The 26,329-nt window shown below is 40.9% G+C and overlaps 4 protein-coding genes across 8 annotated transcripts in view; 3 read left to right on the top strand and 1 right to left on the bottom strand.

Moving 5' to 3' along the window:
• Positions 1-26,329, top strand: part of LOC117761837 (olfactory receptor class A-like protein 4) — a 946,130-nt gene that overhangs the window by 487,338 nt on the left and 432,463 nt on the right. The window lies entirely within an intron of this gene.
• LOC117761794 (actin cytoskeleton-regulatory complex protein PAN1) lies at positions 332-12,601 on the bottom strand. 2 transcript variants are annotated; one of them, XM_034586040.1, is made up of 6 exons: positions 12,315-12,601; positions 8,645-8,801; positions 6,298-6,386; positions 3,869-3,956; positions 1,397-3,290; positions 332-1,291 (listed from the first exon to the last, which is right to left on the bottom strand). In XM_034586040.1, exons 2-6 carry the CDS (start codon positions 8,721-8,723, stop codon positions 1,210-1,212), a joined length of 2,232 nt encoding a protein of 743 aa, XP_034441931.1. In that variant the 5' UTR covers positions 8,724-8,801; positions 12,315-12,601; the 3' UTR covers positions 332-1,209. The 2 variants fall into 2 exon arrangements, with proteins under 2 accessions (XP_034441931.1, XP_034441930.1); XM_034586039.1 differs by lacking the exon at positions 12,315-12,601 and having other exon boundaries at positions 8,645-8,919.
• LOC117761851 (guanylyl cyclase-activating protein 1) lies at positions 13,942-17,113 on the top strand. Of its 2 annotated transcripts, XR_004613892.1 has the most exons (5): positions 13,942-14,286; positions 15,297-15,446; positions 15,725-15,815; positions 15,977-16,182; positions 16,295-17,113. XR_004613892.1 is itself a non-coding variant. In XM_034586149.1 (4 exons), exons 1-4 carry the CDS (start codon positions 14,089-14,091, stop codon positions 16,105-16,107), a joined length of 570 nt encoding a protein of 189 aa, XP_034442040.1. In that variant the 5' UTR covers positions 13,942-14,088; the 3' UTR covers positions 16,108-17,113. The 2 variants fall into 2 exon arrangements, 1 of the variants encoding a protein (XP_034442040.1); XM_034586149.1 differs by having other exon boundaries at positions 15,977-17,113.
• irf6 (interferon regulatory factor 6) lies at positions 18,647-25,944 on the top strand. 3 transcript variants are annotated; one of them, XM_034586063.1, is made up of 8 exons: positions 18,647-18,950; positions 19,214-19,389; positions 20,481-20,676; positions 20,787-20,885; positions 20,992-21,252; positions 23,875-24,267; positions 24,389-24,507; positions 24,904-25,672. In XM_034586063.1, exons 2-8 carry the CDS (start codon positions 19,216-19,218, stop codon positions 25,132-25,134), a joined length of 1,473 nt encoding a protein of 490 aa, XP_034441954.1. In that variant the 5' UTR covers positions 18,647-18,950; positions 19,214-19,215; the 3' UTR covers positions 25,135-25,672. The 3 variants fall into 3 exon arrangements, with proteins under 3 accessions (XP_034441954.1, XP_034441955.1, XP_034441953.1); XM_034586064.1 differs by having other exon boundaries at positions 18,831-18,950; positions 19,169-19,389; positions 24,904-25,134; XM_034586062.1 differs by lacking the exon at positions 18,647-18,950 and adding an exon at positions 19,068-19,099 and having other exon boundaries at positions 24,904-25,944.

Here is a 26,329-nt window from a genome sequence, read left to right as displayed (position 1 = left end):
AACAGCCCAATGTAGACAATAATAAAAACGTTACCATGTTAATCAATGTGCTTGGATTTCTAGTGATGTAAACAGCACTGAAATAAGTGGAACAGTGAGGCCCACCATGGTGAAATAGTGTCATTCCACTGAATTGCTTTTTGACAAGTGACATGGGCACATTTACATTTTACTTTTGAATAAGGCTCTTGTCCTGTAGCCGTTGCCCGTTTCTGATTTGTGGTTTGTCTTCTACTTCACTGATCTACGTAGGTAACAAAGATTTAAGAAGAAAAAAACATTGACGGTAAAACATTTTGTATCTTTTTGACCCAAAAACTTTACATTGTGCACAAAAAACTCAAGGAAGTTTATTAAGACTGGCAATTACTGCTTGAATTAATTTCAAATTAAGGAATTGTTTGGCAATATTTCATGGAGATGAACTGATTTACTTCATAACCAATACATTTTAAATATTCTGATTACATAACCTTAACATGCACAGTGGGGTCCATAGGTTTTGAACCTCACTGTTTATTCAGCATTTCACAATATCCAAGTCTTATGTTAATCTTATACAAACATATGTACATGAATAACTACACAAATGTCGCAACACACACAGACATTTAACCGCAGCAAATAGAATTTAAACAAATGTTGGAACATTAACTGAATGAGAAACGATCCTACTGAGAGATCAGCGTGCTCCGACACTAACTGACGACTTTGCTCCAGTGGATCTATGTAATTTACATGTAACAGTGGAAGAACATTGCACATATTGGAAATGCAATTACAGCACAAGCCACAATAATTACGTTTTACATTATTATTGTATTCTACTATCAGGAATCACAAATCTATGAATTAATTTAAATTACTGTATAATGTAGATTTAAGTTTAAAGCTTTGAATAACTTAAGCGTTAAGCATTTTATTAACAGATTTTGCTCATACTATGAATATTACCCATGAGGCTTTGAGACTTATTGTACGACAGTGACACCGTGTAATTTGAAAATGGAGCAATACTTATAGATAACATCTTTTATAACTGAGCAGACATTCTCATAACTATTATGAGACGTACATATTTACCGAACACATTCATGTCACTCAATTGTTCAAAGTGCTTTTTCCCCATTGTACAAACTCCTGCTAATGCAAAATCACATGGACATTGCATGAATGTGTCTAATTTCTACATATGTTGAAGATTCCTATTTAAAAATGGGGGGTGATAGGCTGTTTGGTTCCAGGCCGAACTGTAAAGGTCCTTCCATACTGATGTTTTGATTGTCCATTACTGAAAAAGAAAAAGACATTTGGGATTATGAGTGGCTCCTGCACCCTAATACTGGGCATCAAGTTAAAACGTAAATGCTTTATGATTAAGCACTGGAAGTCTTACCTGGTGGGAACTTTCAGCGAGGACGTCTCCTGATACTTTTTGGCCACTTTACTCTCTAATTCCCGCATGTCTAATGACGCTGTTTTTTTGCCTACAGTGTTACTCTTGCTCTGCAAAGGGGCTCTGGGAACAGGGGATTTATTGTACTCATCAGACTGGGGGGTTCCCCAGTCATCAGAACTGGATTCTGCCGTTGTCGTTGGGGCCATTTTGTGGTCCATTTCCAACATCTTCTTTTGTAAGATGCTCAGGAGTGTGGCCTGACTGGGAGAAAGACTGGATGGTGGCTGAGTAGGGACCATTTGGGGTTTTGGTTTGACATCAATGTTAGGAGCTGGGAGTTTTGGAGCTGCTGGGGGTGCAGGTTTTGGAGAAGGGGGTAGAGCTGGAGCTGGAGGAGGGAGGCTCATGGGTGGTGCTGGTGGCTTTTTCTTTGGAGGCTCAGGTGGAGGGATGGAAGGAGGGGGCGCCGTAAACTCTTCTAAATCATCAAACTCTGGAGGAGGAGGGAGTAGTGGCAAACTTAACTCCACTTGATTAACCACAGGTTGTGCAGATTGAGTCTTTGGGGGTGTTTGCTCTCTGTTGTGTTTCTGCCCAACCAGGTCCGTTGCTCGTGCGGATGCAGCTGCTGTGAGCCTATTTAGAGCTGAACTGGTAGATTGCATCGGATCCCTGACCATTGCAGGGCTGCTAGATTTTTCAGGAAGTTTAGTTGCAGACTCTAGACAGTTCTCTATTCTTTCTTGAGATGTAAGAGCAGAGGATGAGCTTGACCTTGGGACGACAACAAAGGAATTGGGACTTGAGTCGCTTTGGTAAATGCTTGTGCTTGGTTGCTCGTTCTTCTTGGCACTGTTTTCCCGTGACAGAGAATGGGTTGATCTGTGTTTCTCCCTTTCTTTGGCTGCCATTAAAAGAGCCAGGGGGGACGCCGCAGGTCCCTCTCGTGCCCCATTGGTTTCGCTACTCTTCAGATTGCGCAGTTTACGATCTAATAAGGGACTAAATTTTCGACCTCGACTTGAAGATTCCTCCAGTGTGTCCCTTCTAGTCTCTGAACTGTTCACTTTCAGGAGCTGTGGTGACATCCGAGGGGGAGTCGGGAGAGGTGTGGTAACTACTGGCTGTGCCGAAACTGTCCCTTGTTTAGTCTCCTGGTTTGATGCAGGAGGGGAAGGTGGAGAGGGCTGCGTAGTTTGCAAGTTCTCCTTAAACGCCTGTGCATCTCTGGAAACCGGTTTTGTTGGTGTAGAGACTTTCCCATCCACCTGGGCACGCACCAGGTCCGACTTAACAGACCCAGAATCTTCCAGGAGCAACATCTGCTTGGGTATCTGGTCAGGACTGTTATACCCGCTGAGGATTGAGTGTTGAGGAACAGTGAAAAGCTTTGCTGTGTTTCGGGGATTAAAGGTGGAGCGTGTGGGTGTCTGCTCAGGGGGAGGTGGGGCAGGAGTCTGTGGCGGGAGTTCAAAGTTGGAGATGGAGGACAGTCTAATGGGCTTTTGAGGTGGTGCCTTATAAGTCTTGTGTTGCTTTTCAGTAGGGGGCTGTGCAGGGGCAAAATTTGGAATCTCAGGAATTTTGACTGGCGGTGAACTAAGAATGGATGAGGCAGAGCCAGAAGAGCCAGTAGATGGAGGCTTTGGTGGAGCCATTGGTGGTGGTTTTAAAAGGACTAGATCCTCCTCCATAGACGATGCCATTGGAGTGGGTTTTTGTGCGTAGAGGTCCAGACTGTTAAGGTCACCCATGAAGTCTAGGGGAGGAGGGATAAAGGTCCCTGGAGGAGGTGGTGGTGCAATAGAGGGAGGAGGAGGAACAATTATTTCCCCCTCCACGAGGTCAGGCACAGATATAACAGATCCATTGGACAGCCTATCTTCCCCCACTGTGAAAGAAGAGAGAGATCCTGAGTATTTTCAGCACTGCTGGAGAACTTCGGGGATTAACATGTGCCTCTGCCCCATGTTTTAAGCATTTATATACAATACAAGTATTAAAAACTAAGTGAGATATGTTTAGTATGTCAACATGACAAATACAATAAAGAAATACATACAAATTCCTACAATGATTATTGATATAAGGATCACTTGTCTGTAGCAATGGTAATAATAGTAGAATCTAAAATCCGTATTAAGCCTGATAAACAACTAAGATAAGAATCTCACTTAAATTCAGAATTGCTTACACCTAAAATTAAATGAACGATATCCTCTTCCTTCCAGGAATTCACACACTCCCATTTTGTAAGTATGCTTGCCAGCTGTTCAGGGCTTCAGGAGGGTTATTGAGAAAGTCCCTGGGTAAACATTTACCTTCTCTAGATATTCTGATTGATGTGATCGAGCAAGAGACTCTGAGTGAAGGCACCGCAAATGACCTGGCTCCTCGGAGTGTATGTAAAAGATTTCTAACCTTTGCTGTGATAAACCTAAAGTACATATCTGGTTGTTGGAATCTCACCTGAGCCATTGGCCTTTAGACCATTGACTGGGGGAAGGAGAGGGACTTTTGGTGTTGGGACAGCAAACCCATGAAAAGTATCAGATGACTGTGAGGGGGGAAAAAGGAAAACATAATCAGACTGTTGGTTTTTCTTAAGAACAAGAAACAAAGCACGGTTCAAGAACAGATAAAACAAACTCTTTGTAAAACTTTTTGGAGGAACTGAAAAGAGATTTTTCATTTGCCAACTATTGAGTCCTGGAGTGAACAAACCAGTTTCCAGCTACTGCAGAGCTCAATGTTCTCAGAAAACAGGTTAGCACATACAATACTTGTTACATCGTTAGTATCAAGAGAAAAAAGCTGCTTTCGAATCATTTTATTTTTTTTATTTTATTCTTGGTATTATGAGGAGCCCTAGTGTACAGCAGTTCACAGCCTTGTTTACAATAGTCTTAAATAAACCTGTAAAAATAAGCTTTTCACTGAAGTTAATAAAATGTATTCTGACTCATTACTTCTCAGTGTTTCACAGTGTGTGCATTTTTTATGTTTTTATGTTAATTTCCATGATTTGTCACAATGAAAGCGGAGGTCACAGGTTCTAAAGCAATATTTTTTTCTACATCACACTTTCACATACCATACTCATGATGAGCACTGGGTGAATCAGAGGATACACCTATTATTCATCACATTGTCTAGTGTTTAAGTAGGCCTGGCTGAGACAATGTTAGGTTGTCACTTAGATACCAATGTGTCTATGTGTTTGTGTGCGTGGGAGTGTGTGTGCATCTGCGAGTTAAAAATGAGCGAGAGAGCAATGGAGAGATTTCAGATTTAACAGCCCCAACGCCATCAATGACAAACACACTGTGTTGACACAATACAGGTCCATGAGATTTAACAGGGCAGTTGCCCTTCAACGGGCAGAAAATCATTCCAACAACACAACATCTTTTAATGCTGTGACTCTTGATGTTAATCTGTTGTTAGCCCTATGATGCATATGCTAATACAATAACGAAGCATTAATCTCACACTAGTTTCACTCCAAGATACTGTCCAAATAAATAGGCTGGTGATGATATAATGATAATGACATAAAGATGTAATGTAGATGTTATAAAACAACACTACTACACTACACAAAGCACTTATTGTAAGTCGCTTTGGATAAAAGCGTCAGCTTAATGTAATGTAATGTAATACTCAAATTCAAGATAAAATTTGTTTTGTTGCTATCACACTTTCCAAAAAAGTGACAGGGAAGTTAGTTGGATGTCTACCTGACATTAAATATAGACTGGTAACTACCCCTATTTCCTTGTAATCAAAGGATTCTTTTCGTTAAAGTATGAACGCTGCACCTCAGGCCGAGGGTGTGTCACTAAAGATGGCGTACGATCCAGTTTGATTTCATCTGTTTGTTCCTTGTGTTATGACTCACATTCATCTGTCGCGGCAGACGTAAACTGTCCTTCCCATGTGCTGCTGGGTGTGCCACAACCAACACATGCCACAGACACATTCACTGAACACTCCCAACCAAGGTGTGCGAACCCGGCCAGGGACGAGCTCTTTGTTTATATCCGCACCATCATGATATAATGGAAGGCCTGACTGTCGTAAGGACTGGTGATGGGCTGTTATGAGTGAAGGTGAATCCATGCAAACCACTTAGAAGGAAAGCTTCCATGTTAGCAGGTGCACAGTATCTTAATCCCCTTGTGATACCCTGTGTTGGTAAGTGAAATTACAAATACCACAGTGTAAAGATACTCTGTTAAAAAATAAACACTTAAATTCAAATTTTTAAAGGTATCAGCTAAATGCACTAGAATACCCTCCATGAGTGTTCATCTGTACAAGGGACCCCTACTACACACTAACTTTAACAGGTTTTTAATTGGGTAATCATTTTTGATAGGTCCAAAAGGTTAGGAATAGCTGCTTTAATCTTTAACAATGTGCTTTATCTCATTAGCTTATAATATATGTTTATGCAAAACCCTAATCTGATAAGGAACTAATAATTGTAATGGACATCTGGTCAAGTAAATAAAATGATAATAAAAAAGGAGTAGAAGTAATAAGCAGCATCAAATGGAAACACTTGCTTAGACTACAGGTAACTTAAAATCCTCCCTGACTTCAGTACTTGAAGGTAAAGATGCTGAGATATGTTCTCCCACTCTCACTCATTGTCAGTGACTTTAGTTGTTCCTGTTAAATATTTGAATAACTAACTAATAAATAACTAACTTGCTATTATTATTAAGTGCTTTTTAAACTTTTATCATTGATTCTTGCTTTTTGAAATAAAGGTAAAGGTAAACCACAGGTTGGAGACTGCTGAGACACATATCCAAGTTCACCATAAGAGACTATGATGAATGTGAATATCTGCAGTATATGGACCACATTTACTCCACTGAAGTACTCACAACATGATGCTTGACTGTGGGTCTGGCCCGCACACTGGCAGTCCCTGACTCAGGGATCGCTGGTGTGTCCCGCACCAACTCCACATTGTCTGAGGAAATAGAAAAATCTGAACATTATTATCCGGACATTGATGTCAGGCATCAAAGCAAGTTTCGACGGATAATTTTAGCCGTTTCTGTTCAAAGCACCGTGAATAATTTGGTGAGAAAGGACTCATGACGGGGGCAGTAACCTTGGTAACCCTCCAAAACTGCTATTTACTGTCCAACTGTGCATTGTTCGACTAGGATTAGTACATTCTGCTCATTGTGCAGGTAATGAGATACCAGAGTGGACTCTTAGAGGCTGTCAGTCAAGATAAGAATCTACCGTGTGATCCCATGTGCTGTTATGGCTTTGTTGTTGATGACTGAATAGTTATTCGTTACACAGGTGAAATCTTGACACATTTCACTGTTGTGTTGAAGAGAAACCTCAGTTACAAATGAACCTAACTACAGCGATGCAACATGTAGCATATAACACAATGATGTTCAAATGGAAATAAAGTGCCCTTTGAGAAGCTCTATATAGTTGCATTTTGTTTAAAATAAATTGCATCACTTGACAGCTTAACATTGATATTCCAATGCATTTAATATGTAAACATTCATATATCAATGCATATAAAGTTAACATATTTATACATTGTACTTATATTTATACATTTATAAAGTATTTATACTTTTTTAATGTATTTGTACGTTGTACAGATATCTATACATTGTTAACATATTTATAAACATAGTTGTATTTATACATTAACATATTTACAAATTGTACTGTTTATACATTGTACAGCATAAAATGTATTAATTATTGTTATCATTGTTGATATCAATCTGCAATGAATGGAACTGGTAAATGGCCTGCTGGCCTTTGTTGAACTTATCTCCATCCAACTTTAGATGTAGAAGAATAAAAATACAGAATGAAAAAAACATTCTGGTCAAAGACAAGTTAGGTGGGTTGTCTTTGGTTACTGAGGTTGGTTGGAGAAGAGACATTTAGTCGCACATTCCTTTGCTTTTGTCTCGAGTGTCACTCATGTTGTTGGTCCAATAAGTGATTGATGAAAGACGTTAGTAACTGAGGGGCACTTAGTCTACACATTCTGTCAGCCTTTACTTTTCATGATGTCAGAACAAAGAGCAACCAAAGTGCTTGACATTGAAAACCAATGGATTCTTTTTACCCACGTTCTTTCTTTAGTCAAGCAGTAGGAGAATATCTTTGATGTTCACGCATGTAATGGAAAATAAACAAATGAAAAAATGGAACCAGTATAACCAAATAATTAACCTGATTGTGTACCTGTCTGATTTAAATAAACAAATGGTCACTGTCATGCAGCTTTGCATGGCAATCGCTTCCATTTCCTGAACTCGCCAATAGAATGGAAACATATCGTGGACTAAGCAGTTTAGCAGGAAGCATATACCAACATGCGTGAGTCACTTTTAAGAGGTCTTCTCCTGAGGCTCCATTAAACTTAAGTGGTACAGGTTTTGTTTTAAAATTGTTATTGTTAAGTTAATGCATGGGTATCTATTCAAATTATAAATGAGTTCATCTCAAGGACTTTCTGGTGCGAATACTCTTACAGTTTGGCAAAATGTCCTTAGTGTCTTTTTCAATAATCTGTGTGCTTAGTTGGTACCGTATGTATCATGTTGTTATGCCAAGTTCTTTTAATATTAATAAATACTTTGGTTCTAATGCCTGACGTGACTTCATGATGATCTTCCAGCCCTATAATCACATCTTCTGACTAATTCATCTGCAATATAAAATACATCATTTATCCCCATTAGATATTACTTTGTTGTGAATCTGAGATTACAGTTCATTTATATTCACAGAAGCTGCATCTAAACTGTGTGTAAAAAGGTAAATGTAATCATATTGTAATCATCAGAAATATTTAGTAACACATTTTTTCTCTTTGCTGTCCACTGCACCTGAATCCCTTCTTCAACTGAAGTTGTATTAGAGCAGTTTATATGCAGACAGGGGACAGAGGGGAGGGGACAGGTCAGAATGAAATCAGATATACGGGTCACTCAGATGTAGACCAGAACATTAACATTACAGGTCTTTCATTGCTGAATCAAATTCCCAGGGGGAGTTGTAACAAAGTCTACATGTGACGTGAACTTTGAGGGAACCTTTACGCACTGGTCCGTGGATGTCAACACCAAGTACAAAGGTCGTGTGAGTCTTCAGCAAACGGTTCGTGTAAACGGGCGTAACTCTTTTTTCTGTTATAGCCCAAAAGGCCCTGAGAGAGAGAGAGAGAACACTCACCCATGTCCTTGATCTGGATATTGGTGTCGAAAAGAGACCGGTTCTTCCGACCCAGAAAGTGCAGCGCTCCCTTCTTCATGGTTGTCGATCGGTTTGACGTGTAGGGGCGACTGGTGCAGCTTCCGCTGGGGACTAATGGGGCATTTTGGATCAGCAGGTAAATCCTCGGTAAAGCTCAGGTGAGTGTCTGCGTCAGGTGCACCGCTGGACTGCAGGTGAACCTGACTGCTCCGATCTGAAGAGACCGTTCGGTGACACGCAGAGAAAATGGAGCTAACTCCGCCTCCTCCCTGCTTCTACTGTGCCTCCCTGTCTGTGTGTGTGTGTGTGTGTGTGTGTGTGTGTGTTTGTTTGTTCACTCCCCACAGGTGAGGCCTCCCCTGTGTGTGTGTGCGTGCGTCAGTGTGTGTGTGTGTGTGTGTGTGTGTGTGTGTGTGCGTGTGTGTGTGTGTGTGTGCGTGTTCACTCCCCAGAGGTGAGGCCTCCCCTTTGTGTGCGTGTGCTCTTGTACAGTTATCTTTGTGAGGACCAGTTTGAGTCTACAGCGTACGGAGTGAGGACATCTTGGGAAAGTGAGGACCTTTTGACTGGTCCTCACTCTGGACCCCCCTTTAATGGACTGTTTGGGGGTTAAGACTTGGTTGTAGGGTAAGGCATTTAGTTTGGATGGTTAGGGCTAGGGTAAGGGGCTAGGGAAGGCAATATGCAGATGAGTGTCCTCACTAAGATGTACAAACATTTGTGTGTGTGTGTGTGTGTGTGTGCGCGTGTGTGTGTTCACTCCCCACTCACTCCCTCTGCTCTGCTTCTCTTCAGCCACATTCCAGCACACACCTCACCTGCGCACTGAACATGCAGCTCATTTATCTAATGTGAGATACTGTGTCTGCTCACTGTGCTGCGTCACACTGCTCAGCTTTGAGGAAATGAGGCTGTGATCCTCATCCTCATCCTCATCATCCTCATCATCCTCATGTGCACATAAGACACTGTGGTCTATGAACTTGGCAGTGGTGACTGTAGCAGTGGTTTCACCTGGAGGAACCATCAGTTCAATCAGATATTAACGCATCAGGTCCCAGTTCTAAACCTGAAGATAGAAATCCTACCTGGTTAATCTGCAGTGAAGAAGACAACTGGGCCCACAGACTGAAGGCACACTGCTACAGAGTGCCGGTCGCCTGTTTATTCATTTTTGATTAATATTGAACATATCACGTGTTCAAATCGCACCAAACTCTGCACTGCACTTTCTGAGGCAGTTTACAATAGACAGGCCGATTATATTGGTCTTGTGGTTGTAAATGTGCAATAAAGTAGCAATCATCATAAATAAGCAAGCCTTATCATAAAGTCTATTTTGATATAACCATTCAAAACTCCTGGTGTAAGGTACTGCTCTTCAATACAACTCCGATGGGAGTATTTATGTGTGCCACTGTGTACTTATATCCCATTTAGAGGTTAAATTATGTAATAATAGTTAAACTAGAATGGCACTCAGGGTAGGGTTAGACCAAGTCACTAGGTGTCCATGTTTCCTTGCCAACTATCAGGACAAGAATTCATTACCACAACCACAAGATGCAAATCTCTGGTAAACCTCAGAAACAGGAATGATAGGCTTCCGTTTACAACAAATAAAACAAGTAAATTGACTGATGAAAGTGAAGTCAAACTATAAAAAGGATTAACTTGAGGACAACAGAGCCACCACCTCATCACTCAGTGGATCTGTTATGACTTGGTCATGTGTGGCTGCCAAAGGACATCATGGTACACTGACATTTATTAATGATTTGACTGCTGACAGAAACAACAGGATGGATGCGGAGACACGCAGGAGCATTGTGTCAGCTCAGACTCAGCCCAGAACTCATTCGACAACATCTATCATGAAACAAGATAACAATCCTTCTTTTATTTCAAAGTACAGTTCAGAGCCAGAAGACCAGAAGACGTGTATCTCAAAGACAAATACTTCCCACCTCATCTATGTAGCTGTTGGTATTTTTTTCACTTTCTTTAACATTGTGAGAAAGGACATGTTTTTCAAAATTGTTGCCAATTTCTGGGGAATAAATAGTAGTTCTTGATGACTGATATCTATGAGTGTGTGAAATATGGTACTTAGGTGGAGGTATGTCCTCTACTGGGCCAATCTGGTTTATGATTGATATGTACACAGAGACTTTTTATTGTTTAACTTTTAATCTTTATTACAAATCTGTGTCGCCGCATTTAGGTATTCAATATTTACATAGGGATGGTGGAGCATGTGACCGATGTAAGCAGGATAACAGGAAAGATGATGCTAAGAGCCTGCTTGTCTAAAGAGGATCATGAATCCTCTAAAGCAGGGGTTTTCAACTAAAATTGCAAGAAGGTCCAGACATCAACCCTCCTCCCCTTCTGGGGTCCGGATAATTAGAGACGTACAAATATGGGCTCTGACTAAATCAGCTTAATTAACATTTTTATTGCACAAGGTTGCTTTTGTAACAATACAAAATCAAACACAAACTGGCCAAAATACAATGCCTATGCTGGACAAACATGAAACAAAGTGCAATAAACATTTTGTCTTGGAATTTGCATAGGCCTACATTCCTTTTAACCATAAAGATGTAACATCCTCAAAGACACACATATAAAGTGCTTTAGGTTGAACTGAGCTTAACATCCACTTAAAGATTGAAGCAAAAACTTCTTAGAAAAAGTAACAAGAAATAATTTTCATATGTTCATTCACATGTAGCCTATTGTCTGTCGGCCTACTTCCCTAATTCAGTGGGAGAAATTGGCTTTAGCTTTCTCTGCTAGTATTTTGAACCTTGGGAGGAATTGGGGTCAGTGCCATTCTCAAACAGGTGTGTAAATGTCCATTAGTCATTCTTGAACGGTATTTGGTCTTAAAAATGTTAAGTGTTGAGAATGCCGATTCGCAACTGTATGTGGAGCCAAACATCGTCAAGGTGTGTACTGCCACTTTAGTGAGACCAGCGAAAACTTTCTCAGGTAAAGTCTGTAGCCAGAAGCCACTCTGCTCGGAAGACTCGGTTTTCAACTTTCCCTAACTTTTGATAACGCCATATTTCGCCTTCATCCGTGTGTCTCCGTCTGCGTGCTTCTCTCTGCCTAGCAACCCGGCTACACAGTATATGATAGCAACCCATAGGGCCCAAGTGGCTCCACTGGGCTGGCGTCGTTATGCCTGATTAAAAGTCTCTTAAAAGTCAAACAAGGCCGCCGAAGTATTTATACATATTTTTTTAATGGAGAGTCGCGGTCCGGATGGAAACCTCTCGCCTCTGAGCTCAACGGAGGTCTCTGGGTCTTTGAGGCCTCCGAGCTGCGGAGGTTAACCCTGTGTCTGCTGACACTCAGTGTTTTCCAAGACCAAACTGAGCACTGAAAAGCCCATTTACTGAGGTGCCAGTACAGTTCTCTGCGACTTTTACTTTCCTTATTGTGGTATGTGGGAAACCTTTCATGTCACCTATCTTTTTATGAAGCTGTAACTAGTTACTTTGGGCATTTAGATTTTAAAAACCTATTATATTCACTTCATTAGGCATTTTTACAGTATTTGATAAATACCAGCACTAAAACCATGGTAATAATCTCACAATTTATGCTCAATGGAGGATGACTTTTTCTTTCTTTCGTGGCTACAATCCCTGTTTTTCTGTCAAGTGTGTCTGTCGCACCTACAACCTCAGTTGTCCTGGAGACGAACAGACTGGTCCATCCAGTTCCTCTGTCCTGGGTGGGAATTCATCATCGTGCCGTCTGATGCTGGCTGAAATGTCAAGAATGTGCTGGGAAGAGCTTTATTACTTTGACTGCCTGACGTACCTGAACATGCAGCTCAGCTCGGTACTCAGAGGTATCAGAGAGGTATCTCAGAGTTTTAAATAGAAATATCTGTAATATCTGAACCAAACTAATCATGTGGAATAACGTGTTTCTAAGACCGCAGTGTATTTCAGGATTGTAGACCTGCGTGAGGAGGCAGCTTTTCATTTTGTCAGTAGAGAGTAGGGAGGTCATTCAGTGAATGATAGTGTTGCATAATAACTGTTTTTTTACCTACATTAATATGACCTTTGTATTGTTAATCTGCAAGTCTATAAACTGTCTCAATAAATGTTTTAATTTCAAATTAAACATTTATTTTTACATTTTATATTCCCTGATGAAAGCGGAGATCTTCAGATCAGGGAAAATAAAGCCAAGAACTAAATAAATATAGTTGGATCATTTTTTTGTATTTTGGGTGAACTGATCCTTAACCATGCACGTTTACATCAGATGTCAATTCCAACCATAGAATCAAATGATTTCAGCACTGCCATGTCCAGTCAAACAGACCACCCTGAACTGCTATTTCAGATTTTGAAAAAGGTTAATGCTGCAGTTTCAGCTTTAGCTTTCCTCCTCATGTGACTAAATGTGCCGCTGTGTTTACCTATCTTTTTCCACTAGATGTCACTTATCCGCTGTTGAAGTTGAAGTTGAGTCCGTGTCAATGTGTGGAGCAACAGAGAAGCTGCAGATAAGTAGTATTGTTTGAATGGCACCAGCCTCCACAGACCTCTGAACTGCAGTAAACTCCATATTTCACCTGTCGTGACATTAAAAACCACAACCCAGTGATGGAAAGGAACCTTGTTTTTATTTCATGGAAAGCACTTTGAAACGTGTTTTGAAAAGAATAACATTAAAAAAAGTATTATCAATAACGTCCATCATTAAAGCCAATGAGCCAGTCACCATTTCTGATGAATGATCTTTATAGACAGTTTTTTAATCACAATATAGACAGGATTCTGTTAGTCGGCCCAATTCACAGACTTATTAATGGTTTCTTGAAATACACCGTATAGTCTCATAAGGATAAAACAATAGTGATTTATCATATCAGTGATAAAGTAGGTGAATAAAGATTCATTTAAATATGGAAGAAATTTGTATCATATCATGAAACACAATAATGCCGAAATAGACATTGGATGAATAAAGAGTAGTCCTAATGATTCATATTTGATTCACACTTGTCATTTGTAAGTTATAAAAATATATAATATGTGCAAATATTAGTTTTTGGTCATCTGGTGTCATCCTGTGCACAAAGATTAGTTTCTGTCATTAGCTCTCTTTAATAAGTTAAGTATACACTGGTAAGCAAAGTGGATTAAAACTTCAAAAGCCTTTCACGCAGACGCACAGAAAGCTGATTGGCTACCACACACACACACACACACACACACACACACACACACACACACACACACACACACACACACACACACACACACACACTGCTACTTGCAAACCCTTTTCAGTCAGCATACTTGCCATGCCTGCGTGCCTGGTGGATGCAGCACATCCTGGCTATGGTGTCTATGGGATATGTTACATGTATATTTTGACAGACAGACATGGGAAACTATAACAGCTCCACAGTGGAGGAACTACAAGCGTGTGAGAGTCATCAGTGGTACAGAAAGTTCATGACCGAGTGCCCGTCCGGACTTCTCACCTTCTACGAGTTCAAGCAGTTTTTTGGCCTGAGGAATCTGTCGGACACATCAAACGCCTACATCGAGACCATGTTCACGACGTTTGACATGAATGACGTAAGAAAATTACTAATCAGTATAATGATTCTAATGTTGCTACATCAGCAAAGAGGAATCTTTATATGTGGCATGTTAGTTGCTTTTCATCAATGCTGAAGTGAAGTGCTTATTATGTTTTATTAACATTTTCATTGATACATTGCACAACATTTTTAAAAGGAAGCTGATTTTTTTTAAGTACATATCTTGTGAAAATGTTAATATGATTATGCCAAATATCAAACTTCTAATAAACCAGTAATAGCACAAAAAAATGCTGCATCTACTGTTTCAAAAAATATATATTATAATTCATCATCAATCATCCCCATTCTAATCAAAATATATGTATTTATTTAGAAAAGAGGGAGGGTTTAGGAACAAAAAAGGAAATAATAGTCCAACAAAGATTTTTAAAAAATGCACCTACAGTACCACTGGTCTTCATCAGGGTGACTAACTAGTCGTAAGTGCATTTTTTGTCTGTTGTATCAATATATGTTTATTTGCATATACGTAAGGTTTCCACCACTAATGGGCTATTTTCTGTCTATATTGGATAAGGCAAACTTAAGCAGAACTATGTAAGCAAAAAAATGGAGCTAAATCATATTCAGCTCCATTTCCTGCCCCAGTGTTATTTCACCAGAGAAAAGTTGCTTGTGTTATTTCTGCTCATAGAAAATCTGTTGTGGTCTTATTCTATTAGAGAGGGAGCTTATCCCACCAACACCACTTACCCAGCTGACCTACAATCGTAAACAAAGCAGGTGCAGCCTCTTAATGCACACATGGGAACTGGAGGCCGACGGATGCTTGGTTATCGGGACATTTTCTCTCCTCTTTCAAACATAAACAGATCATTTTTGTTTGTAGCTGTGACTGCATCACTTCTGGAGTTATAGATCAACTTAGCCAAATAAGCATTTAAAGAAATTCAAAAAATATGTGGGCAACAGGCAAAAATAGCCTATTAATGTGTGTGACAGTATAATACTGCTGCTCATCTGAGTCTTTTCCCCCTGCAGGATGGTTACATTGACTTCATGGAGTATGTGGCTGCTCTGAGTCTGGTGCTGAAAGGAGGAGTGCAGCAGAAGCTCCGCTGGTATTTCAAACTGTATGATATCGATGGGAGTGGCTGCATCGACCGTGAGGAGCTGCTCCAGATTATTAAGGTACTGATAATGAGCCTCCATGTCAGGTCAGAGCTTGACGAGGGGCTTAGTGGGAGATTGTGGAAAATCCCACAGGACTGCCCTGAGACAACCTGCCGGGACCACTCAGCTCTCAGGGAGATGCCCAGGCTCAGGCACAAAGCAGGGGAAATCTCACCTGAGGCTCAGACCACACTGGGACCTGAGGCACACAGCTGACATTTAACTGACATCTGCTGGTCGATGAGTGCAACAATACACCAGTCAGCTTTTAACTTCTCTTTTTGTGTCATGTTTAGTCCATTCGAGCGATCAATGGAATTCCTCAGGAGATGTCCGCAGAGGACTTTGCCAACATGGTGTTTATCAAGATTGACATCAATGGAGACGGTAAGACCCCAAGACTCCAACAATATATCACCAGCACTGTGATTGACTGAGAGTTTGTGATTTGGACAGCAGAAAACTGATCTTCACATGAGATTTTTTTAAACTAAACAAGTTTAAACTGAAGGACTGGTGCTGAGTGTGTATGTTTGTGTGTTTTCCAGGTCAGCTGTCCTATGATGAGTTCATAGAGGGGGTCCTGAATGACGAAATGCTCCTGAAGACGCTGACGGAGAGTCTGGACCTGACACACATAGTCCAAAAGATTCAAGGAGAGATTAGGGCCAGCATTTAGGACTTCCAACTGTTTACAGACTTTTACATGACTGTGCCACAGCAGAATGAGTGAAGATGTGGGTTCAGGATCATCCACAAATAATCAAAGTACGACACCAGCTGAACTGTTCTGGTGTTTCATCACACATTCATGGACCTGCACAAGACTTCAAGCCCAGATATTACATTTCCCTTCAATGTCCCGACACAAACTTTAAAATGCAAAGTATATGACCAAATACGCCATATGATTAAAACATGAGGAGATATTCACAGCCAAAAACAAACACGGTATCAGGTGCATGAAGTTAACAGCATATTCTGTGCATCTTCTATTAAACCCCAGCTGAAATGAAACACCATGATTTCTGTCCAACGTCCATTAAGTGCTTTATATCCATCAACCTGTTGCATGTTGTTTAACAGTAAATACAGGATGAACTATCTGCAGCATTCTGAGACGCTAACTCACCTGATTGTAATGTTTTATATAAAGTCGACTGTTATCCTTCTTTTGAACCAACACAGAGAAGTATGTACTTTTGTAAAGCCTTCCCAGAAAAGCTGTTTTATATTTTTGAACAGGTCTGATAGGATGTAGTCACTGAGCACTAGCTGTAATATATATTTTAAAATGTTTGTCAACATCACCTCAGATTTCTTACTTTAATGTTAGATCATAAGGCAGATTAAATCAGGAAATAAAGCTTATTTACAGTTCCTCATTGTAGGAGTCGGCCTTGTTCGCACCAATTCCTCAAACAGTCAGAGTGCGTGTGTGTGTTTTCGATTTTGACCTCAAATTGTACCTGTAGATTACTCATCTGGCCTTATTGTTGTACAGTATTGTTTTACTTTGCTCTGCTTCCTTGTATTTTCCGAGGCCAACTGAGGGGATTTCCCAATAAAACGTCTGATATTATTGCGACAAAGCAGAAAAAAATTATGTTTACTGTTAGTATATAATTACTTTGAATATGTAGTGTGAAACAAAAATATACTTTTACTTCATTTTCACATTTGAAGACCCCCTGCGCACATCGCACACATCCCTAGAGATGCTAATAAGACAAAGCCTTTGATGCTACAGGCAGTTGGCACCAAATTGTCTATGGACACACAACAACACACCCACCTCATCCCAGAATGCAAAACGTTAACATCACAAACACACTTGCACACACACACGCACGGCAACAGGCTCATTTAGCATAGTACACCGAAACCAGGAAAAAGCAGAGACGCGTATGCACGGAGGGATGGATGGATGGAAGGACCAATGCATGGATGGATGGATGGATTGGTGTGGACACACTCTGAAGCGGTTAGTAGTTTCAGGGAGTGGCTCACTAGTGACGGGATCATAACAAACCGTTCACAGGCTCTTGTAGTGAAAGCTTCCTGTAAACTGGCAAGACATGCACACACTGGGTTATAGAGTCTAGACGTAGGCCAATTAAGATAAACCCTATAGTATTTGCTTTTAAACATATTTCTGTTAAACATAAATAAGATAAAATAGATAGAATATTAAAAAAATTCGCAAATTATTAATTCTATGAACAGAGTAAATTGAAATTTAAAGAAATTTGAATTACACCCCCATCAAAAGTACGAACAGTAAAAGCCTCCTTATTAACGGTCTAATCGCTTCATTGATTCATCTATTATGAGGAAAATAAATGTAAATAAAATACATTTGTTATTTTAGTCCTAAATTTCCTCTGCATCTGGTAATTGAACAAAAAACACTATACAATGCTGTTTATATAAAAAATGGCTACAGTTGTGAACAGAGGCCAAATAAATGCGATACCTGAAGTTTCAGATTATAGAGCGAGGCTATACGGCCAAAGTTATATCAATAGAAAAAAATATATATCAGTTGATGTCGATAATTATCACGATAAATGTCACATTTCAGTTAAGTTTAAAGACTGTTTTCTGCTCCAGGGCGAAGGTTGTATAGATATAAACTCTTCTTTGTGACAAACATGATAAAAAGCAAAATATATACATATTAATCTGAAGGTAGATCAATTATGTTTTAAACCTTACACAATGCACAGGCAGTATATTCCTATGCATTGCTATTGATGAAAAATATATTGCAATCATTATTAATAGCCTATTGTACCCCCCCCCCCCCCCACACACACACACACACACACACTTGTTTCAGCCCATTCACTGAGATCAAGATCAATTAATAATCAAAAAAACAAAAGTGCTCTTTAGTATAATAAGAATGAATGATGAAGCTTTATTTATACAGCACTTTACGTACACTGACAAGAAATCTAGTTAAAAGCCATATTATAAAAATGAGTCTTTCAACGAGATTAAAAAGAGGACAAGGAGGTAGCTTGTTTGTTCCCAGTGGAAGATATGAATATATATTTATGATTATTCTATATAGATATTGATTCACCTATATTTATAACCCTTATATACGTCAGGCTCATCTTGTTTTTGTCTTCATTATTTTTATTAAATTGTTTGTGTAAAATGATGAAATGAGACGCTGCTGTTAAAAAAAAAATAAAAACGTGTCATGTGTCCACGTGCTTCTGAAGAGTAAGGTGTGTCACCGGAGTGACGTCACGGCCGTACCTGAGTTTCGGTGGGGAAAAGGGGGAAGGACCGAGCCGAGTGGAAAAAACATCCCAGTCCGCGCGCTGGTTCCACACAGACACTGGTTCCTCTGGTTTGTTGTTGGTCTCCAGTCGGGCCTCGTCGAAGTGATTATCGGTGATCGATGACGGTGAGCGGCACGGAGGACGCGCACGGTTTCTATATCCCGAGCGGTGCGCGCGTAGGGCCGAGAGGGAGCGAGCTCTCCCACTTCCTGGTTCTCCACAGGTATGTCTGTCGGTGGTTGGTTTCCTGCTTTGTTTTTTTGAACTTTTTCGGATCGATCTTCTTGTTATTCTCACATTGAAAACTTCAAATAACAAACCGGCACCAAACTGTAAACAGCGATGAAGTCATGGCAGCTTTAACAATGTTTGGTGGGTCGGGACCTGCAGGACTTCTGGGTGAACACCTCTGCAGCAGTGTTTGTTAACTGTCCCTGACAGCTGGGGACAAACACCCAGAGCTGAGCTGCACTCTCCGGCTTTCAGACATGTCGGTGACCCCTCGGCGCGTGCGCCTGAAGCCCTGGCTGGTGGCGCAGGTGGACAGCGGCCGATACCCGGGGCTGGGCTGGATCGACCGTGAGGCCATGCGCTTCAGGATCCCATGGAAACACGCCACACGACACACACCCCAGCATGAGGATGAAGACACCATATTCAAGGTGAAGACGCGTTACACTCTGTGGATGTCATGGGAGGGGGTTGAATTTACTTTGTTTACTCTGAGTCAGAACATGTAAATATGCTCCTCTGGTACTGCCACACGAACAGGGAGGGACAGGTCTCATAAGCTTTTAGTCCTAACTGTTAAGAAAGGTCATGCATCATAAATATACTTTAAAAAAACATACAATCTATTTCTGAAGTGACATGTACAACATATGTACTTACTTGTCCACCTCATCTTAACTTGTCTACCGATGTAACAAGGGAATTTCTTGGTGTGTGGATCAATAAAGTTTGATCTTATCTGATCCTATCGCTGTAGCAAAAAGATCTTCAACACATTTCTGGATGAGAACCACCATTTTAAACCTACACGTGCGCAAACTGGTCAAGTCCCGGATTCAGACCCATTGGGAGATGGAATAGTATTCATATTAACATCGTCCAGGCTGGAAATAAATTTCAGCACTCTGTGATAGACAAATAAACTCACTGGTGGCATAATAGTGAACAGCTTTAAGCAGCACTCCTCTCTCCTCTCAGATTTCCATGGCTGTGTGCCCAAATGTACGTCAAACAAAAGCTCTTTTAAGCTTCTTTTAAAAAAACACATCCGCTTAAAGTTAAAAAAACACTTTGTGTGTGTGTAGGCATCCAGCTGTTTTAGATTTATGTTTATTATGTAGGCAAACTGCTGTTTGACTTAATAAATATATATAGAGAGACCTTTTTTATATCAATACCCACAACAGTTATAGAAGACAAGAAAATTGATGTGTGTGTGTGTATATATATATATATATATATATATATATATAATTTTAATAATGGCGAACACTTTTTAACTTTTACATCAGGTAATATATTGACCATGCATTGTGGGGGGGGAAAAGTCTCCCTTAAATGTTTTGTAACTCCAGGTATAGCTTTAAATACTACCCAAGTCTATGAACTTTAATCATTGCCCATTAACTTTAATGCTACGCATAATCACCATATTTTACAAAAACAATACACCCACGGATACTGTGTAGAAATATACAATCACCGGATTGTGATTGTGAAACCTGTTCAAATGATCCTCCAGGCGTGGGCCGTGGAGACCGGGAAGTTCCAGGAGGGAGTTGACGAACCTGATCCTGCGAAGTGGAAAGCCCAGCTGCGATGTGCGCTGAACAAAAGCCGGGAATTCAACCTCTTCTACGACGGCACCAAAGAGGTCCCCATGAATCCCCTGAAGATATATGACGTCTGCGACATCCCACAGCCGCTCAGCAACCAAGGTACATGAGGGCTGCGGGAATATCGGCGGATTTCTTCATGCTCAGTGATTCATTACATATTTAGTTTTATTTTATATTCACTCCACGTGTTTTTTTCTGTCACTCAACAGGATCATCAGACGCTGGTTCCTGGACTCCACATGACGATGATGGTGGTGAGGAAGATATTCCAGATACGCCTGAATCTCTCCCTCCATACCCATCCAATGGTGACTGAATTATTCTCATACTTTTTTTGTCGTGCAATAAAAAAGCAAAGCAAAGTGATACAGTGTAATTGCATTAACTAAACAATGAATTGTTTTCTCTTTATAGGCCCCAGCCCGTCTCCCCTCATCATGTGGTCTCCTAAGGACCCAGACTCGCCCATGCAGTCTATGAGTGATCCAAACGAAGGCTGGCCCAAAGAGGAGCCGGTGAAGATGTGGCCTAAAGAGGAGCCTGTGGATGTGGAGATGCAACCCACACCCCTGGCAGACATGCCCCCCGCTCCTCTGCCTGGTCCCATCCTGCAGCCCTCTCCTCTAACCGAGGCCTTGTTTGCCTCCCCAGAAACATGGATTAGTTCCCTCCCAAGTAAGTATGGATTTTTAAAAATGCAGAAATCCATTGATCTCAAAAGACAGTTCACATAAAAGCACCAACACATTTTGTTTTCATGTGTCATCGAGTATCAAATCAATTTTTTATTTGTAAAGCCCATAATCACAGTTTGCTTCAAAGGGCTTAAAAACCCGTGAAGGGTGCGACCTCCTCTGTCCTTAACCCTCGACTATAGGGTGAGGGGAAAACTACAAGAAACTTTTAACTGTAGAGAAAGTGAGGGATCCTTCTCCCAGGATGGACAGTTAGTGGACTCAGGTGGTTTTAGTGCAGTAGGCTGAGGTGTCCGGGTACCTGCTGTAGCAGGTACCCTGAAGTGTAGTCTTAAAAAGGATAAAACCGGTCAATTTTTCAATATTTTTATATTATCATTATTATTATTAGCAAATTTAGTGACAAGACCACAACCAACAACGTGCTCATTAATCTCTCTCTCAATATGAACTGTCTGATCCATCCTTTCCTTCTACGGAGGCGTGAGTCCTCCTGCAGCGACCGCAGTTACGTTTGCGACCCGGCTCTTTGCTGCGTATATTTCCCCCCATTTTCTCTCTCCCTATTTCACATGTGAACTGTCCTGAAAATAAAGGTAAAATTCTAAAAAGTATTCCTGAAAATAAATAGATATCTAAGAAAAAATATTTCCTTATTTGAGACAGTATAGTTTTGACGTTTCTCCAACAGCAGTAAATGGAGCATTTGTTGGGAACTATTTAAAGCATATATCAGTATTTACAGCAGCAGAGGAATCGTGTTTGTGAGATCAACTCAAAATAAACCACAGCATCCATGTATATAGTTCAGGAGAATGTGACCCAGTGCATTGATATGTCTTATTTATGCTTATTTTAAAAACAATTTGCCCATCTAAAAACATTTTAATATCTCTGGGAGATTTCAATTTTGTGGTCTTAGGTGAAATGACGCTTTAAATCGAAGCATAACTTTACCTGCACATGAAACATGATTTTTTTTTTTTTTTTCAACTTCTGTTTATTGGAATTTTACATGGATAATTCACAGTCAACATTTGAAATACATCCTACATAACTCCCTTCCCATGTGCCCTCCCCCCACCCCAACCCAGCATCCCCTTGACAGACACACCACCAAATATTTAAATAACCATCTGTATACAATGTTGAGTAAATAACACACAAAACAAAAACAGTGAATAAATAAACATGTAATGTACACTCCTTATAAAACTAAGTACATCAGCACTGTGCTATACCAAAGGAATTATGAATCCTCCCAGTCTGTTATTTGGGTTAAATTGTCATAGTATGCAAGAAAAGGCCTCCATACCCTTTCAAATGTATCTGCAACTCCCCTCAGTGTATATTTAATCTTTTCAAGCTTCAAATAGAACATGATCTCTTTAAGCCATCTTGTATGAGATGGTGGCACCGGCCTCCTCCAGTTAAGGAGGATAAGGCGCCGAGCTAACAGAGTGGTAAAGGCGATCACAACATGCATGCCAACCGGCCATACTGTGCCTTCGGGCATCACCCCAAAGAGTGCAATTACAGGTTGAGGTTCAATCGTCATGCCATAGATGTCACTCAGCGATCCAAAGATTTTCTCCCAATATGTTTGGAGGCTCGAGCACAGCCAAAACATGTGTAGCCAGGTTGCAGTAGCTAGCTTACATCGGTCACATGTAGGATCAGTATTAGGGTATATTCTTGCTAATTTCTCCTTGGTGAAATGGAGACGATGAACTATCTTAAACTGTATTAGACCATGCCTAGCACAGGGGGAGGAGGAATGAACCCGGCCAAGGATTGAAGCCCACTGACCATCAGCAAATGACAGGCCTTGTTCCCAAAGTGTCCTTAAGTTATTCAGAGACTGTGGGTTTATCGCGTCAATTTCCCCATAAATCCGGGAAATGGCGCCCTTGAGACTGGCATTGAATCCTAGGAGACTATCTAAGGGCGTGCTTGTGGGTTGTGCAGGGAAAGGATGGTAACCCCTTTGTACAAAGTGCCTAATCTGTAGGTATCGAAAAAAATGGGAACGGGGCAACGCATACCTCCCTGACAATTGATCGAATGAAGCGAACACCTTGTTAACATATAGATCCTTAACAAGTCTAATCCCATTGCCATGCCAGGCCCGAAAGGCCAGATCTGACTTGGAAGGGGTGAAAAGATGATTTGCCAGAATAGGAGCCTGTATTGATGCGCTCTGCAAGCCAAAATGCTTCCGAAATTGTACCCAGATCTTCAAGGTATTGGCAACTACAGGGTTTTTGAAAGAACCAGAATTAAGCGGTAAAGGAGCTGTGACCAGGGAGTGGAGTTGTAATTTAAAAGATTCCAATTCAACCCAAGCGGGAGCGTCCACATCTGCACCACTATTAGCCCACATTATGACCTTTTGAACATTGCAGGCCCAGTAATAGTGAAGAAAATTAGGCATTGACATTCCTCCTAACTTTTTCGGCCTTTGTAAAAAAGTTCTGCGAATACGGGGGGCCTTTCCATCCCATATAAATGCAAATAGTATTTGGTCCAGTATAAAAAAATGTTTTTTAGGAATGATGAAACATGATTTTAACCGTCTTTTCTGTGCTTGTCGCTGACGCAGTGACAGACCTGGAGGTCCAGTTTCTGTACCGAGGGAAGGAGATGTGTCCCACGCTGAACATCAGTAACCCCCAGGGCTGCAGGCTGTTCTACGGAGACCTCGGCCCCATGGTCAACCAGGAGGAGCTGTTCGGGCCCGTGAACCTGGAGCAGCTCCGCTTCCCGACCACCGAGCACATCACCAACGACAAGCAGAGGGTCTTCACCAACCGCCTGCTGGACGTGATGGACAGGGGTCTCATCCTGGAGGTCAGCGGCCACGACATCTACGCAGTGCGACTCTGCCAGTGTAAGGTGTACTGGTCCGGACCCTGCGCTCCAAATCCAACTGCACCGAATCTTATAGAGCGACAGAGGAGGGTCAAACTGTTCTGCCTGGAGTCTTTTCTCAGCGGTAAGCAGAATATTCACTGTACCGTTGCTTAATGAATCTTTGCAGCCCTTCTCTTCTTGGTAAATGAAATATACTGTCGGAATTGACTAATTTTAGGGAATATTGTTTCCATGCTGTGTAGGTGTGATAGCTCAGCAGCGTGGCCAGACACCAAGCCCCCCTCAGTTTGAAATCAACCTCTGTTTTGGAGAGGAGTGGCCTGATGGAAGACCCAAAGAGAGAAAGCTTATCATGGTGCAGGTGAGAAATGTTGACGTCTTTTGTTTTAAGATTATTTGTGATAATCAACAGATGATGATGATGATAATAACTAATTTCACAGGGCCTGTTTGAACACCTTACAATGCATAATTAATAAATTAATACCACAGGCCAGTAAATCTGATACCTGTGCATCATCAAACCTTATTTGCAAAAACAGTAAACTGTGTTTCGAGTCCAATTCAAAGCAGCAAATTCTCACACTGAAGAATCTGCAACTGAAGAATGTTTCTTTATTTTTAAGATTACTGAAGCTGTATATGAGTTGTTAATACAGTTGCAGATTCATTTTGTGTTGTCTCTAACTTATTGACTTGTTTATCTTTACATTTTTATAGTCCCTCTTCTGTGACTAATCGGTTTGTATGTCTGCAGGTAATTCCAGTGGTGGCCCGCATGATAAGCGAGATGTTTTCAGGGGACAACACGCGCTCCTTTGACAGCGGCAGCGTTCGCCTGCAGATCTCCATCCCAGATATCAAAGACAACATAGTGACCCACCTGAAGCAGCTGTACTGTCTGCTGCAGACCCACCAGGGTCAGGATGGCTGGGGCTTGCCCCCTGGGTCTGGTCTGAATATCACCCAGGCCCTGCAGGCACAGTGAAGCAGCAAACACTGTCTATATATAAATATATATCTTGTTCATTCAAACTGCTACTAAGAGTTACCTGTTGGTGGCAAAGAAATACTTATTTGTAATCTTATTTAGACGTATGCATTTGCTTTTCAGCTTTTCTCTCGTATGACTGTGCTGCTACAATGCTTCTCTGTACATAAAGGCCTGTGTTATTCGGCGCTGTGTGTGTGTGCGCAGGAAGCGTGGACAGATGTGGTGACTGCACGGGCCAAAGTCCTGCTCGTTGCAAGGGAACATTTAACACAGTTAATGAGTTACAGAAATTGCCCTGTGCCATATTTATCCAAAACAGGAGAGTGATACTCTCCAGGGGTGTTTCATGTCATTCATGAAACGTGGGCAGAAAGCCACACTGACCTTTCTATATGTTTTGAATCGACGCATGTATCAAGGGATTTGCATGTTTTGGAGAAATTTGGGCAAATGTAGATGAATTAGTCCAGGGGTTTCCAGCTGTTTTAGATCCCAGTATCCTGTGTGCACAAGGAAGTTTTAACAAATGACAATGAAAGAAAACTTCTTCCTGGCAGTTTCTGTCTTGAGTCATTTTATTTTTCCAGTTATATTGTAGGATAGTAGGTTATTCATATCATTGATTTTTAAGAAATGAACTGTATCCTGGCAGCCATTTAACTACACAACGTTCAGCTATAGGAATCTGTTTTAACATGGATGCCACTGCACTTTGAGGTACTGAATTCTGTTGTATGGCTAGTTGAATGTAAGTGCATTGATCCTGTGATTGTAGGTTTATTTTATCAATAAAAATGACAAAATATCCATTTGGGTTTGCGACTTAATGCATTAATTACAAACTTTTGCTTCGATTAATACAAGAATTGTTTTTGTTAACTTTTGTTACAACATGAATTCTCAAAGAGCCCTTAAATTTTGGTTGTAGCTACATTCTAGAATATTGTTTGTTCACATTTGTGCTGCAGGATTACATCACTCAGTTTATTGCAGCTCTTTGCCCTCTGACTATGCTATTGTGACATGACTGACCTCCAGTGGTTTGGTTGAACAGCATCACATGCAAAAGTGCAGCAGCATTGACCGCACATCAAGCTCAGTTTAAACTAAACGTGGCGTTTGGGTCTGGAGCAGTGCTTGTGGACACCGCTCTTTCTCGTGTTCTCAGCAACACGCCTGTTGACTTTGA

Source organism: Hippoglossus hippoglossus, chromosome 5 (assembly GCF_009819705.1).
Source record: "Hippoglossus hippoglossus isolate fHipHip1 chromosome 5, fHipHip1.pri, whole genome shotgun sequence".
NCBI classification, from domain to species: Eukaryota; Metazoa; Chordata; class Actinopteri; order Pleuronectiformes; family Pleuronectidae; genus Hippoglossus; species Hippoglossus hippoglossus.
This window is presented reverse-complemented; position numbering and strand designations above follow the sequence as displayed.